The following is a 14,939-nucleotide window of genomic DNA, read 5'->3' as shown; positions in this document are numbered from 1 at the left end:
TGTGTCTTTTTCTTTTTTAATATACACATATACCTGTTACTCTGTGTTTATGTTAGAGAAGGAAAGGTCAAAGAAATTCACCTTGCACTTGGAGTGGAAAGTGGTGAGGTTTGTGATGGTCCTTACTCCCTGGAGAAGATCATTCTGCCCCAGGATCAAGGCTCTTGCATCATGGCAATCGTTTTATCCTTCGGAATCCTATCTATGCCTCAAAATTTGAATAGGGGGATGTTTATAAAGAGAGAAAAGGTACCTCACCTGGTGGCAGGGTTGCCAGCCCCCCAGGATTGTCCTGGAGTCTCCAGGAATTAAAGATTATGTCATGTGATGAAACCTCCAGGAATACATCCAACCAGAATTGGCAACCCCTAATAAGAACTAGAGCTAAGTCTCAATTTCAGTTTCCCCTATCTAGCAGAGATCTGTGCTAATGTTTTAAAAAGGATAAAATGTTTTACCTTTGCATGGTGAAGAAGTGCCATTTTTTATGTCATACATGTTCCTGAAGATAGAGGGCAGTTTGGCAATCAGGTTTGGGCTCATTCCCCGCCTCTCCAGTTTTTCATAACACTCCAGATTAAAAATGTCATGTGATCGCTTGCAACTACTGCCAAATCTGCACTCGCCCTGCAAGTAGTACTGGCACATATGGAGTTTGGTGCAGATCTTCTTGAAGGTACAAGACCCATAGAGTCCATCGCCTTTGTTATAATGCATGCATACCTGGGAAAGAGGAAAAAAACAAACAACTCTAGTGCAAGTAGTATATTTTGGCCACTTTCTTGTTCATACACACTCAAAACAAAAACAAAAGCCATGAAGAAATTTATATGGGCTTTTCTGAACCATGGCTACTGTTTCGAACAGTGGGGCCCAACTTATTGCACAGGAGGGCCACGTAAACCTAAGTATAACCTTGTGTGGGCCAAACAGATTCTACATATTTTAATAAGATTTAAAATATAAATCAATACAGGTGACTACGTTCAGCTTGTTTCGTATGTATTTAGATAGACAATATTGTACATAGATACAACCTATTTACACACTTGTGTAAACTAAAATGATGTAAACAGGACGACAAAATACTAATGAATCAGCCGTTAGTATATCGTGTTGAAGCAGGCCGCGGGCCTTATGAAATGCTCTGGCTGGGCACCCCTGGTTTAGAATGGGCTTTTGGACAGACCCAAACATCCGCATCAAACACATTCAGGCCCACTTTGATGATGGCAAATGGAAGTTTACTCTAACTCACATACATTCGGCATGGTTGAATTGATGTTGCCGTAAGAACCTCAACTCTTTGGGTTGCTAATTTTGCTGTGCTTTATTTCTCATCTATAGTGTTTTAGGAAGATAGGTTTTGAATTTAAATTTCCTTGTAGATTCTAGTCATGCAAGTCAAGATCATTTGAGTTTCTCTTTTGTTAATCCTTCTAAACAGGTAACACCCAGTACAACAGATTTATATTATGGATGATTAAATACTAAAGAACAGAAAGAAAGACTTATAGAAAGTTAATACAAAAATCATTGCATACATATATTAGAACATTTTTAAAAGATTCAAAAGCTATTAAATTAGCATGTCTAGTTTCTTGAAAGCCACTAGTCCTGTGTGTTTGGGTTTTATTTTTTATTCTGAATGAACCTGGGACTCATGAAAAAGCTAGTTTCTACCATCTAGCTCTGCTAATGCACTTCAGTCTTAAATCATAACACTCCTGATATTCCAGACTCAATTTCAGATAAAGTTCTGTCAATAAACTTCAATCTGACCTGCAATATCCATTAAAAAAAAAAAAAGTTAGAACAGCAGGGGCGTTGCAGGTCAGCGATGAGGTGCAACGCCGAAGCTATGAAGGAAATATGTACAAAGCAAGACACTGATCCTGCAAATACTTCTGCGCAAGCTTGATTTTACTTCAGTGAAATTACTCTCCGTAATAAAGTTAACTATAATTACAAGTGTTGTAGAATCAGGGCCCACATACCTCATCACCACAGCGTTTGCCAATGCCATACCTGGTTCTACCCAATGCCATTATTTCTTCTTTTCATGATACTAATTGTAAAGGGAATACTATATTGCTAGAGTAGTACTCACCTCAGGTAAGAGCGAAGAATCATTCTGAAGCAGGAGCTGACACAACTCATCATCATTTAAGTTTTCAAGACCATGTCTTTTTAGGACACGGAGGTTATGCTCTGACTGAAAGTTATGAACAAACTTGCATTCTTTCCTACAAGTTAAGAAAACCAGACATAAAGAAGGATGCTTGTCTTAAAGGTGCCACAGGACCCTCTGTTGCTTTTTACAGATTCAGACTAACACGGCTACCCCTCTGATACTTAACCAGCACAGTTTTTCCATTACTGGATATACATTACATTTAACAGTTTACCAACTGCACAAAGTTAGCTAGTCTCAGGAAAAAAATCCATGTTTCTTTACAGAGTAATTACATGATTATCCTCAGAGTAATTACTATGTAATCTGGTAGGCACAATCATCATATCATCATTTCTAATTTACTGCTTCCGTGTTATTCAGTAATTACAGCAGCACAACAACATTGGTACCTATGCCCCCCAGATTACATAGCAGTTACACTCCATGATGAAAAAGCAGGAATAATGGTTTATATTTCTAGCTCTCCTACCACAAATACACTAATAAACTTGAGCAGCATAAAATATTCAGAATCGGTACATAAATGATTATTTGTATGATGCATTAGTCCAGGGATTGGCAACCTTTCGGAAGTGGTGTGCCGAGTCTTCATTTATTCACTCTAATTTAAGGTTTTGCGTGCCAGTAATATATTTTAATGTTTTTAGAAGGTCTCTTTCTATAAGTCTATAATATATAACTAAACTATTGTTGTATGTAAAGTAAATAAGGTTTTTAAAATGTTTAAGAAGTTTCATTTAAAATTAAATTAAAATGCAGAGCCCCCCGGACCGGTGGCCAGGACCCAGGCAGTGAGAGTGCTATTGAAAATCAGCCTACCCCTGCATTAGTCTTTGTGGATCTCCATGACTGTAAGTAGTCAGCCTATAAGGGGTCTTGTGAACTATGTAATCACATAATTGAAGATTACTTTTAAATTCCTGCATGTTTGTGCCTGTGTCCCCCACTTTTCCCCCATTTAAATCAAGCCTCTAGTCCTCATGGTCGCAAAGAAAGTCTTCAAATTTGAACCGAGGTCTTGTCTATAGTAGACAATTTTACTGTGTTAGTAACATTTGTTTCTCCTTAATAGACTGAAATGCACTCAGCATACACACACATATGCTTCAACCATCAGAGTCCTTAGGTAACGTTGCAGACAGATCTTGAATTCTCAGGGCTAAACAAAAAGTGAGCCTGAATCACTTCGGGGTAAATTATTTGTGAGCACAAGCCTTTAAAAGTGAACTCCTACCAGAGGGGTGTGTGGAAGAAATGGAGCTGCTCTGTAATACTGTATGTTGACCTGGTTATTGGGATGTTTACTGTATGAATATATTGCTTAGTTTAAAAGGGAGGCTCTAAGGAAAAGCAAGCAGGAAGGACACAATGGCTCATGATACAAAAAAATCCTTAAATATTTACCAAGGGATGACAAGAGACAGTGACTGAACTATTAGCTGTGAAATTTCTACCACCTGGCTCCAGCCAACTTACAGAACCGGCGTTGACATTCAAGGCCAGAGCCCAGGAACTGAGAAGGACTATGGCTATTTAAAAAAAAAAAAAAAAAGACTCCCTCTCAAGAAGCAGGGAAGGGTGGAGAGAAAGGGAGGTTGCCGATTTAAGCCACCATCATCCATTTGCCTATAGGTAAGACAGACATGGGTGTAGACTGTTTTAAAAATCTTTTTTTCTCTCATGATTTGTTCCTACTGCTAATATAAACAATACTTTGGTTTTAAGATGGCAGTGCAGTCACTATACACACACACACACCACTCAAGAGGTCGCAGACTTCCAAGGGGAGGAAACACAGGAGCTAAACCCAGCACCAGTGATACACAGGATACTGTAGCCAGGGACCGGACTAGGAGTGAGAGAACTGCAAAATTCCACCCCACGAGAGGTAAAGGCATGAGGCCGGACACCTGAGGGAGATGCACTCAAAGACGGGCCAGAAGTACAACTAGCACTGCAATTGCCATAGGGGCAGTATAATGAGCAGAGTTTCCAGCTCCACAGCTTCCTCAGCCATAAGCCATTTGCAAGTGGGGGTGCCATTCTGACCACAGTCTAACTCAGAGACAAATTTAAGGACGGGTGCATATGACTGAGAGGAGGTCTTCTCCCCCCCGCCATACTTAATCAATTTTAATGCCCTTCCCACACATCTTGTCCCCTTATAACCTTACTCTCTCTAGGGCCCTACCTAGAGTCCTACGTCACTTCTTCCCTCTCCTCAACATGGAGAAAAATGGGGAACAATTTAGGCTGAGCACACCTGGGAAGAATAGACAGAAAGGGGCGAGAGAGGTACACCTCTTCAAAGGGGTACAAGACATCAGGTCTCTGCAAGAACACACATGTAGAGAAGGAAACATGCTTATTTTAAAACTGGAGCATTCACACATAACTTAATTAATGTTAAGATTACTATAGTTTTTTCCATCTAGCAAACAAGGAAATAAATGTTTAAGTCATTCATTCCATCTACACTTTATTCACTATTTAATCAACTCAACTCCCACCTTTCCTCAGTTCTTTCACTCTCATCCTAATTAACTAATAGGGGTAACTTTACCTCCAACTATAATTACATACACTTGTATAGTTTCTACATAGAAATTAATACCAAATTTAGAACAAGCACAAAAATACAGCCATTAACATAACTTTTTCAAACATTATCAAAAAACCCACGGCGCAACCATCATTCACAGCTGAACACTAACCCTCACCTGCACATGCCCCTACAAAAACAGGTACAAGGTGATCTACAAAAGCCACACGTACCCTAATTAGACCAATAAACATAGCCAGAATTCAAAGGCATCTCCAGGTTGCTCAGGAGCAGGGTGGATACATAGTAGGCTGTGGATGGTGGAAGGGAGATATCTGTTGTTGAAAAGGAACGAGTGAGTTGAGTGAATAATTTAACTGCTTACATCTTTGGGCATGTCTACACTGGCAAAGTTACAGCGCCAGCAGTTGCAGCGCCGCTCAGAGAGCGCAGAAGGAAAACAGCTGTTGTGTGTTCACACTGACAGCTGCCTGCGCAATAGCATGTTCACACTTGCAGCACTTGCAGCGCTATTAGGAGAGGTGCACTCTGGGCAGCTATCCCACAGAGTACCTCTTTCTCTTTTGCTGCTAAGACTTGTGGGAAGGCAGAAGGGGTTGCGGGGCATCCTGGGTCCAGTCCCAATGCCCTGTGATGCATTGCTTCACACCCCAGCAATCCCTGTGCTTCCGTCCACATTTGGCGCCATCTTTCAACGGTTTGTGTACTGCGCGCTCTGCCTCTTTCAGGCTGCAGGAATGGATCCTGAACTGCTGACCAGTATGCTGCTTGCTCTGACCAACACGTCACAAGTGGCAGTGGAGTTATTCCTTAAACTACAAAGGCAAGAGGAGTGTGACATTGATCTCGCCACGCAAAGTAGCTACGACACAAGATTGTTGCTTGTGGCATTCACGGAGGTGCTGACCACAGCAGAACAGCGCTTTTGGGCTCAGGAAACAAGCACTGAGTGGTGGGATCACACCATGATGCATGTCTGGGATGACGAGCAGTGGCTGCAGAACTTTCGCAGGAGGAAAGCCACATTCATGGGACTGTGTGATGAGCTCGCCCCAGCCCTGCAGCGCAAGGACACGAGAATGAGAGCTGCCCTGTCACTGGAGAAGCGCGTGGCAATTACACTGTGGAAGCTGGCTACTCCCGATCGGTCGCTAATCAGTTCGGAGTGGGAAAGTCGACTGTTGGAGTCATGTTGATGGAAGTGTGCAGGGCCATTAATTGCATCCTACTCCGAAAGGCCGTGACTCTGGGCAACGTGCATGACATTGTGGATGACTTTGCACAAATGGGCTTCCCTAACTGCGGAGGGGCGATAGGTGGCATGCACATTCCAATTCTGGCCCCAGACCACCTAGCCACAGAGTACATTAATCACAAGGGGTATTTCTCAATGGTCCACAGCGCCTAGAGAATCACCGTGGGCATTTCATGGCCATTAACGCAGGCTGGTCCAAAAAGGTGCATGACTCACGCATCTTTCAGAACACTGGCCTGTCCAAGAAGCTGCAAGCAGGGACTTTCTTCCCAGACCAGAAGATCACAGTAGGGGAAGTTGAAATGCCCATTGTGATCCTGGGAGACCCCGTCTACCCTTAATGCCGTGGCTTATGAAACCATACACGGGGTAACTTGGCAGCAGCAAGAAGCAGTTCAACAACAGGCTGAGCAAGTGCAGAATGACTGTTGAGTGAGCATTTGGCCATTTAAAAGCCTGCTGGCGATGCCTGTATGGGAAGCTGGACATGGCCGATGACAATATTCCTATGCTTATAGCCGCGTGCTGTACACTCCATAGTATTTGTGAAGGGAAGGGTGAAAGCTTCACTCAGGGCTGGACCGCAAAGGCTCAGCACCTGGAGGCTGAGTTTGAACAGCCAGAGACCAGGGCTATTAGAGGGGCACAGCACAGGGCCATAAGGATACCTTGAGGCAGCAATTTGAAGCTGAAAACCACTAATATTTGCTGCTATGCTCGGGATTGCAGTGCTTGTAATGCTAGGAGGTGACTGATGCAATAAGGGGGTTAAACATAATTGTATGTTGCTTTGCAGTGTTCTTTTTTGCTTTCACTTAATACAATAAAGATTGCTTTCAAACCAACACAATTCTTTTATTAAAGAACAACAACCGGAGGAGAGAGTCAAACGACAAAAATACATAAGCAGGGAGGAGGATGGGGGAAGGGAAGGTCTCCAGAGGAGGAGAGGTCCCGGGATGGCTAAAAGATTTGTTTATGTCCAGGGATCATAGCCAAACTTCTCCTTTGGAGTACAATGCAGCGGGTGCTGTACTTCAGCAGGGCCAAACTGCAGAGGGATGGGTGTTGAGTGCAGTGGGTAGTGGGAGTCCACACTGCTGGACTGTGAGGAGGGAGGAGTGGAATGCCGCAGGTAGAGAATGGAGCCAAAAGGTTGATAACAGTGGGGGTGTGTGGGGGGGGGGGGGAGAGGCATGCATGGGAAAAAGTTTTGTGAGAGCGGCTGCAGGGGAGGGCGGGCGCAGAGCTGCTCGGTTTGAAGAGTTAGTATCGCCTGGAGCGTGTCCACTTGGCGCTCCATAACCTTTAAGAGCCGCTCTGTGGCTTCTTTCTGGTGTGCTGCATTCTCCTTCCAGTCCCTCTTCTTGCTGTCCCACCACTCCTTCAATTCCTGTTTCTCGGCGGCAGAGTGCATCATAACCTCACGGAGAAAGTCCTCCTTAGTTCTTCCTGGCCGCTTTCTAATTCTGTGCAGATAATTCAGCTGCCAATAAGGGAGGCTGGCTTCCCAAGGTCATCTCTGTGAAGTTTAAATGCAACATTTTACAGCAGCAGTATTATTTGCAACACAGAAAACAATGATTCAGTGCTTTAAAACACAGCCAGTACTCACACATCTGTCACTAACTGGCTGATGCCACGCAAGCACACATGAGCCACAAGACCCCCAAAATAGTTAGTAGCCACAGAGGCAGGGTAAATCACTCTTCCTGGACTCTGCTGTACACTGGGCCCATGGCTCTTGGGGAGAGCCATCACTGTGGGGTGGGTCCTGACAATCATTCCTGTCCCTACACTTTCCACAGGACGTGATCGTTATGGAAGATACCTCACTGCTGAGGGTGAGCAGGGAATCAAGGGTCGGTCTTCTTCAAGCTTGCGGCTTCCACCCTGGTCCTTATGCGGCTCACCTGTGTGCAGCAATGGTCCCCCCCCATGACGGCACAGTGGCGCGGGAAAGTTCACGTTAATGGGGCAAGAAACAAAGCAGCTCTGCCGAAGAACCTGCGGCAGCGGATTGCCCAGTATCTCCAAAAGAGTTACCTGGAGATCTCCGAGAGAGATTCTCATGAAATGACAGAGTCTATCAACAGCCTGTTCCACCACTCAGAATAGGCATGTGGTGGGAGACAAGCCTGCATTCTGCAACCCTACTGCCCCCAACAAATCGTTTCAGCAATTCCCAAAATCAGATCCACTTACCAGGGGCCTCCTCTCCTGTTTGCCAAGTTCCAACTGCTGTGACTGGCTAGGCTCCTCCGGGGTAGAAAAGAGCTCCTGACTGCATGCATCTCTGGGCTCCTCTGCCTCTGGGTCCCCCTCCCCCTCTTCGTCCAAGATTTCCTCCTCCTGGATCGGTTCACTCTCGACTGGCACGCGAGCCAACGAAGTATCCACAGGGGCCTTCGCAGTGGAGGTGGGGTCACCACCGAATATCACGTCCAGCTCTTTGTAGAACCAGCAGCTCGTGGGCGCACTGGAGTGACGGTTTACCTCCCGCGCCTTGTGGTAGGTGTTCTGCAGCTCCTTCACTTTTACCCTACATTGCAATGTGTCCCGGTCATGGCCCCTTTCTATCATGCATCGTGAAATCTGTCCGAAGGTATCATAATTCCAATGGCTGGAGTGCAGCTGGGACTGGACAGCCTCCTCTCCCCAAATGCCGATGAGTCCAGCAGCTCAGCATTGCTCCAAGCGGGGGATCACCTGGTGCGTGGAGCAGGCATGGCCACCTGGAAAGATGCGCTGAGACCACTGCACGCATCACCGAGCAAACAGGAAGGGGACTTTCAAATTTGCAAAGGAATGTATGGGGTGGGGATAGGGTGACCAGACAGCAAGTGTGAAACATCGGGACAGGGGGTGGGGGGTAATAGGATCCTATATAAGAAAAAGACCCAAAAATCAGGACTGTCCCTATAAAATCGGGACATCTGATCACCCTAGGTGGGGATGACTGTTGGTCACCTGAGGACAGGGCAGTAGAGTTCAAACCGATGACCAGAAAGGTGAGAATAGGCATTGTGAGACACCTCCCGGAGGCCAATCGCAGCGCTGTAATCGCCACGGTGTCTACACTGGCACCGCAGCGCTGTAGCCCCAGCGCAGAAAGCTGTATGCCTCTCATCGGGGTGGGTTTTTTTTTTTTAGAGAGCTGCACCTGCGCAGTTTCTGCGCACTGAGTGGCTTGGCAGTGTGTACACCTCGGGAGTTACAGCGCAGAAAGCTGCTTTACTGCATAGAAACTTGCCAGTGTGGACAGGGCCTAAGTCTGAGAATCTCCTCAGAGCATCACAGCTAAATACAAGATGGAACAGATTATCTTTAGCATAAGCAGTTAACACACATTTCAAGGGACTATTCAAGGGGAAGTGGCCCATTAACACCCCTCCAGTCACAGGAGGGAAAAGGACAGAAGGGGGAAAAAATGGCAGCTGGGGGTGAAGGGGTTAGTGGGTTACAGACTGTTGTAATAAGCCATAAATCCACTTTCTCTATTCAGAACAGATGCAAAACCTGCAGACAGACACACTGCTATGATAATCAGTGCCCTCCACAACACACATTTGAAGATGCATTGGTTCTACACATGCCTATCGCAACATATGGTGTACCTCATCCAGTGCACTAAATGCTCTAACAACAACTAAGGCAGGGGTGGCCAACCTGTGGCTTCGGAGCCACATGCGGCTCTTCAGAAGTTAATATGCGGCTCCTTGTATAGGCACCGACTCCAGGGCTGGAGCTACAGGCGCCAACTTTCCAATGTGCTGGGGAGTGCTCACTGCTCAACCCCTGGCTCTGCCATAGGCCCACTCCACCCCCTTCCCACCCTCCCCTGAGCCTGCCGTGCCCTTGCTCCACCCCCCCCTCCCCCCGTAGAGCCTCCTGCATGCCATGAAACAGCTGATCGGGAGGTGCGGGGAGAAAGGGAGAGGCGCTGATTGGTGGGGCTGCTGGTGGGTGGGAGGCGCTGGGAGCGGGGGGGGCAGGGAGCTGATGCGGGGCTGCTGATGTATTACTGTGGCTCTTTGGCAATGTACATTGGTAAATTCTGGCTCCTTCTCAGGCTCAGGTTGGCCACCCCTGAACTAAGTACACATCTTCACTGGCAATGTTAAAAGCGCTGCTGCGGCTCCCAGCATGGCTCCCAGCGTTGGTGCACTGTCTACACTGGCACTTTACAGCGCTGAAACTTGCAGCACTCAGGAGGGTGTTTTTTCACACCCCTGAGTGAGAAAGTTGCAGCGCTGTAAAGTGCCAGTGTAGAAAAGCCCTAAGTGGGTGAAATCAAACAGACAATCACTACGTTCTCAAATAAGCTTACACAGGAAAATGATAAAAGATAAAAACACTATCACCTGTGGGTGATCACTTTCTACAAAATTATCACTCTATATGACCTCTCACTCCTCATTCTCAAAGGAAATCTGGACAACACCTTCAAAAGATGAGCCTGGGTGCTTAAATTCATGACTTTGCTAGACACTAAAAATCATGGTGTGACGGATCCACACGATCCGTGCTATAGCCCCACCTTTGGAACATTCTCTTGGAAAATCCCTTCAGTTTGCCAGACCCCCCACCAAGGGTCTCACTGTTCCTCCAGGGTAACTCACGCTGCTTCACTGCCTCAGACTGAACCTCAGAGTCTTCAGCACCCCTGCTTCACACCGTGATCTCTGTTTAGCGAGCCATACTGGGACGGACACCTGAAAGACACTTGTATGCCCCTAGGGAGCTATGCACCTCCTCATTCCTTAAGCAGTCACAGCAACTCTCAGCCAGTACTGTAAAGACAGTAGTCAACTGGAACACAGCACAGAAAGTCCTTAGTTAGCGTCTAGTGCCACTTTCAGCGCTAAAACTTTAGTCATTCAGGGGTGTCGCCCCCCCCCCAAGCGACAAGAGTTTTAGTGCTGAAAAGCACCAGTATAGACAGCGCTTCTACCACTGCTCATTCAGGGTGGTTATTTTTTATCGCCGGGAGAGCTCTTCCCCAGCGATAAAGCGTGACTACACTGCCCACATCACAGCACCGCCATGGCCACGCTGTAACATGGGCAGTGTAGACATAACCTTAGAGAGAAGAAAGTTACAGCATGGTCCATTCTGGTTAACCCAGAGCCCCGACCAGTGTGCCCCTTTGGCTCCTGCTGTCTCTCTGTGTCCTCTTTGTTCAAATTCTTGGGCCAGTCCCACCTAGCCCCTCCTCAGTCCTTTTTTGTCCAGTTGGTCAAACACGGCTTGCTTCCTGTAGATGGGGTGGGCCACCTACGGTCGTAAATTGATCGGTATCAAATGTCCCAGTGACTGGATTGGCCACTGTCTTCATGGGCTCTCCACTGACCTAGGGCAGACCCCAGACAACTAGGCATCAGTCACACCTGTGTTATAGCTTACCCCAAGAGTAAACAGTCTTTTCCCACCACCTAGTTAACAATTCAGCATATGGGGAAACCAAGGCACACAGCATTCATACAAAATATTTACAGAAAATTCCCACTCCATCACACTTGGACAGAATACAAACACTGGATTTATGGCTTATTACAGTCTAGAACCCACTAACAATCCCCCACAAGCTGCCTGTTTTCCCCCTCCCTTCTTTTCCCCCCCATGAATGGATGGATTCTAATGGGCCACTGCACCTTGAAATATGCATTAACTACTTATGAAAAACAATCTGTTCCAGGTTGTATTTAGCTGTGACACTCTGAGAATGAGTTTCCCAGACCTGAAGAAGAGCTCTGTATAAGTGTGAAAGCCTGTCTCTCTCACCAACCAAAGATGATCCAATAAAAGATATTACCTCACACTCCTTGTCTCTCTAACATCCTGGGACCAGTACGGCTACATCAACACTGCATACATCTTTATAGTTTACAATGGTAAGTCATATAGTCTAGCAAGCTATTTCAAAGTATATAGGGGGGAGGTATAGTTTAGTGGCTTGAGCATTTGCCTGCTAAACCCAGGGTTGTGAGTTCAATCCTTGAAGGGGCCACTTAGGGATCTGGGGCAAAAATCAGTACTTGGTCCTGCTAGTGAAGGCAGGGGGCTGGACTCAATGACCTTTCAGGGTCCCTTCCAGCTCTATGAGAGAGGTATATCTCCACATGTTATGTTAAAGTAAATGAAGCTTTTGGGAGGAAAACTAGTATTTGTCTAGTACCCAGTGTGCTACATACCTATGATAAGAATTTGGTTATGTTTTTTACTTTGTATATTTTGCTTACTATAAAGAGCCCTGCAGAAATGGCATGATACATTTATTTAGCTAACCATTATTCACTTACCCAATCCATTAAAGCACTGTCTCACATACACCCTCTATTTTCCAGGATTTGCACCATCTTATGCCAAGCACCTCGACTATGCTATTTCATCTTGCTCTGCAGCTTTGAGACTTTTTGTGATGCTTCTCTCTGGTTTTATAACATCACAAATAATAAATACATCAAACCCTGGGTGTTATGGCTTTAAACATACCACAAAGAGCATCCCAACCTTTTCCAACTTAGGATAAACAGTTGCTTACCCAAGAGGAAACTACTAGGGGAATCAACAGGCTTCATCTCCAAAATGAAACAACCCCACTCAAAATTCAAATATTTACCACACACACAACTATTATAGCTAGACCCTAAATGGAACCTGTACTCTTGCAAATCCCCTAACCATAATAATGCAAAATCTGAAACTGGGAGGTACAAAAAGCACAGTGGAAAGCCAGATAGGAACAGTGCAACCAAGGTAACAAGATTTATCAAAACAAACACCCTTTTTATTTTTAACTCCACTCACTGTCCAAGTTAGTAAAAGATAAATTCCATAAACTACCACAGCTAATAAGAATCTCATTTTTTATTTAAAAAAATACAAAGACACATGGAAGAAAAAACACATATCCCACTAGAAAAATAGCAAAGATATCCTCATGCCATGGAACAGCCTATCCCCCAGTGAGTAACAATGATCAATTCCTGGTTTACTAAACTTTTGAAAGTCCAGCCCCATAATCAGAAAAGCAAAACCAGTTGCACACCCCCTTCCACTCTGCCCTTTGAGCTTTAAAGGCCTCCCCCATCTTCATGTCCACATCTTGCACGCACCAAACTAGCCTTTTGTACACAACCCCTAAATCCGTCCAGAGGGGAGCGCCCCACATTTTGTGAGAAAGTGGGATGGGGGGGGGGAGAGAAGAAATGAACACCAACCCCTGAGCAGACACTGGGTGTGCTGTCCTGACCCAGCAGCCCTGAGGGGCTTTCCCTCAGCAGAGGGGCCGCTCCCTTGAACAGTTTCGGTGGCACCCACTGACAATGTAAATGGCTGTGTTGGGCCCATCCCCCCCACCCGAGCAGGGGGCCCCTCCCGCCCAGGGGTGGGGATGGCCAGAGGGGGATGGATCCGGGCTCCCCCCGCCCGGGGGTGGGGATGGCCAGAGGGGGATGGATCCGGGCTCCCCCCGCCCGGGGGTGGGGATGGATCCGGGCTCCCGCCGCGGAGGAGGGTGGGGAATAGCCAGAGGGGGGTCCCCAGAGCCCCGGGGGTGACCCCGGCTCACCTGGTGCGCTGGTAGCGGCAGTTGCCGTACAGGAAGTACCGGCAGATGTGGAGCTGGCCGCACTGGCCCCCGCAGCCGGCTCCCGGCGCGCCGTGCTCCTGGCACAGCCGCACCGCGCTCGTGGCCACCACCACCCGCTGCTCCTGGGGCGGGCCGCCGGGCGAGCAGGGCCCCGGCCGGGTCACCAGCGTGAACCGCTCCGGCTCCGTCAGCAACAGGCTGTCCAGGCTGGGACCCGGGGCCGGCAGCCGCCGCGACAGCTCGCCCTGCTCCAGGGAGCCGCCGGCGGAGCACAGCGCCTGCAGCGCCTGGCTGGGCAGCGCGGGGCGGGCCATCCCGGGCAGCTCCGAGCCCCTCACCCCGCGGCCCCCTGGCGCAGCTCCGCCGGGAGGCCTTGGCACGGCTCCGCCCCGGCGCTCCCCGCAGCCTCTTTGCCTATTTATTGTTGTGAGTCTCTCGCAGAGAAACGAAACTGAAAGCGGCTCTTCGCGCAGGTACCCCGCCCCGCCCCCGGGAGCCCGAGCGGCCTGAGGGCGTCCCCATGTAGCACCCGTGACCCGGCATCGCTGTATTAGCTGCCGCCGGGGAGGCGGAGTCGCCCCTTCAGGAAGTTCCGCTGCAGAGCAGCCAGGTGGCCAGTGCAGGGACCTGGTTTCCCTCCCCTGCCCTCCCGGGCCGCTCCCTTGCGGGGCGCTGCAGCCGGGGGTGGGGACACGCAGCGCTGTAAACAGCACCTAACGCGCTGGCCTCAGGCTCCCTCAGCGGCCAGGGCTAAGTCCGCTGCTGCCACTGACTTTGCCCTCTACACTGGTATCTAGGGTGACCAGATGTCCCAATTTTATAGGGACAGTCCTGATTTTTGGGTCTTTTTCTTATATTGGCTCCTATTACCCCCCCCATCCCGATTTTCACACTTGCTGTCTGGTCACCCTACTGGTATCACAACAGCTCTCCTGTTGCTGCTTCTCCAGCCGCCACCCAGCCCTAGTGTCCTGGCTCCCTTTCCCCCCCGGCCGGGGCGTGCCTATAAACCCAGCAGAGATGCTAACAGGAACCATTCTTCAGCTCATCTTCAGGAAGATGTAACAAGTTGTGTAATTAGAATGTACCCAGGTATCTTTGGGCACAAATCGTTTGTCAAGTATTTCCTGGTGGTGAGGTTGAAACCCAGGTCACCTACATTACATGATCCACCCACCCACAGGATCGGCTTCTGTGTGTGACATCAAGTTTTTGACATCACAGCCCCTCTCTGTCCCTCAGTTTGCCCCATCTGTAAAGGGGGACACTGCCCTCCTTTGTAAAGCTTCTTGTGATGTACTGATGAAAAGTCCTATATAAGAGCTAAGTT

General features: G+C 47.8%; 1 protein-coding gene across 1 annotated transcript in view; it reads right to left on the bottom strand.

Annotated features, from left to right (window-relative positions):
• The window catches only part of PARP12 (poly(ADP-ribose) polymerase family member 12), a 35,286-nt gene extending 21,171 nt beyond the window's left edge, over positions 1-14,115 (bottom strand). Inside the window, exons 1-3 of the mRNA XM_026657581.1 lie at positions 13,589-14,115; positions 2,111-2,246; positions 459-723 (exon numbers count right to left, since the gene is read on the bottom strand). Of these exons, the coding sequence (XP_026513366.1) occupies positions 459-723; positions 2,111-2,246; positions 13,589-13,923 (736 nt within the window). The 5' untranslated portion in view covers positions 13,924-14,115. The remainder of the gene's footprint in view (positions 1-458; positions 724-2,110; positions 2,247-13,588) is intronic.
• Positions 14,116-14,939: the final 824 nt, after the last annotated feature.

The sequence above is a fragment of the Terrapene carolina genome, unplaced genomic scaffold (genome assembly GCF_002925995.2).
Source record: "Terrapene carolina triunguis isolate 2854851 unplaced genomic scaffold, T_m_triunguis-2.0 Scaffold247, whole genome shotgun sequence".
NCBI classification, from domain to species: Eukaryota; Metazoa; Chordata; order Testudines; family Emydidae; genus Terrapene; species Terrapene triunguis.
Note: the sequence above shows the minus strand (reverse complement) of the source record. Positions and strands in the feature narration are given on the sequence as shown.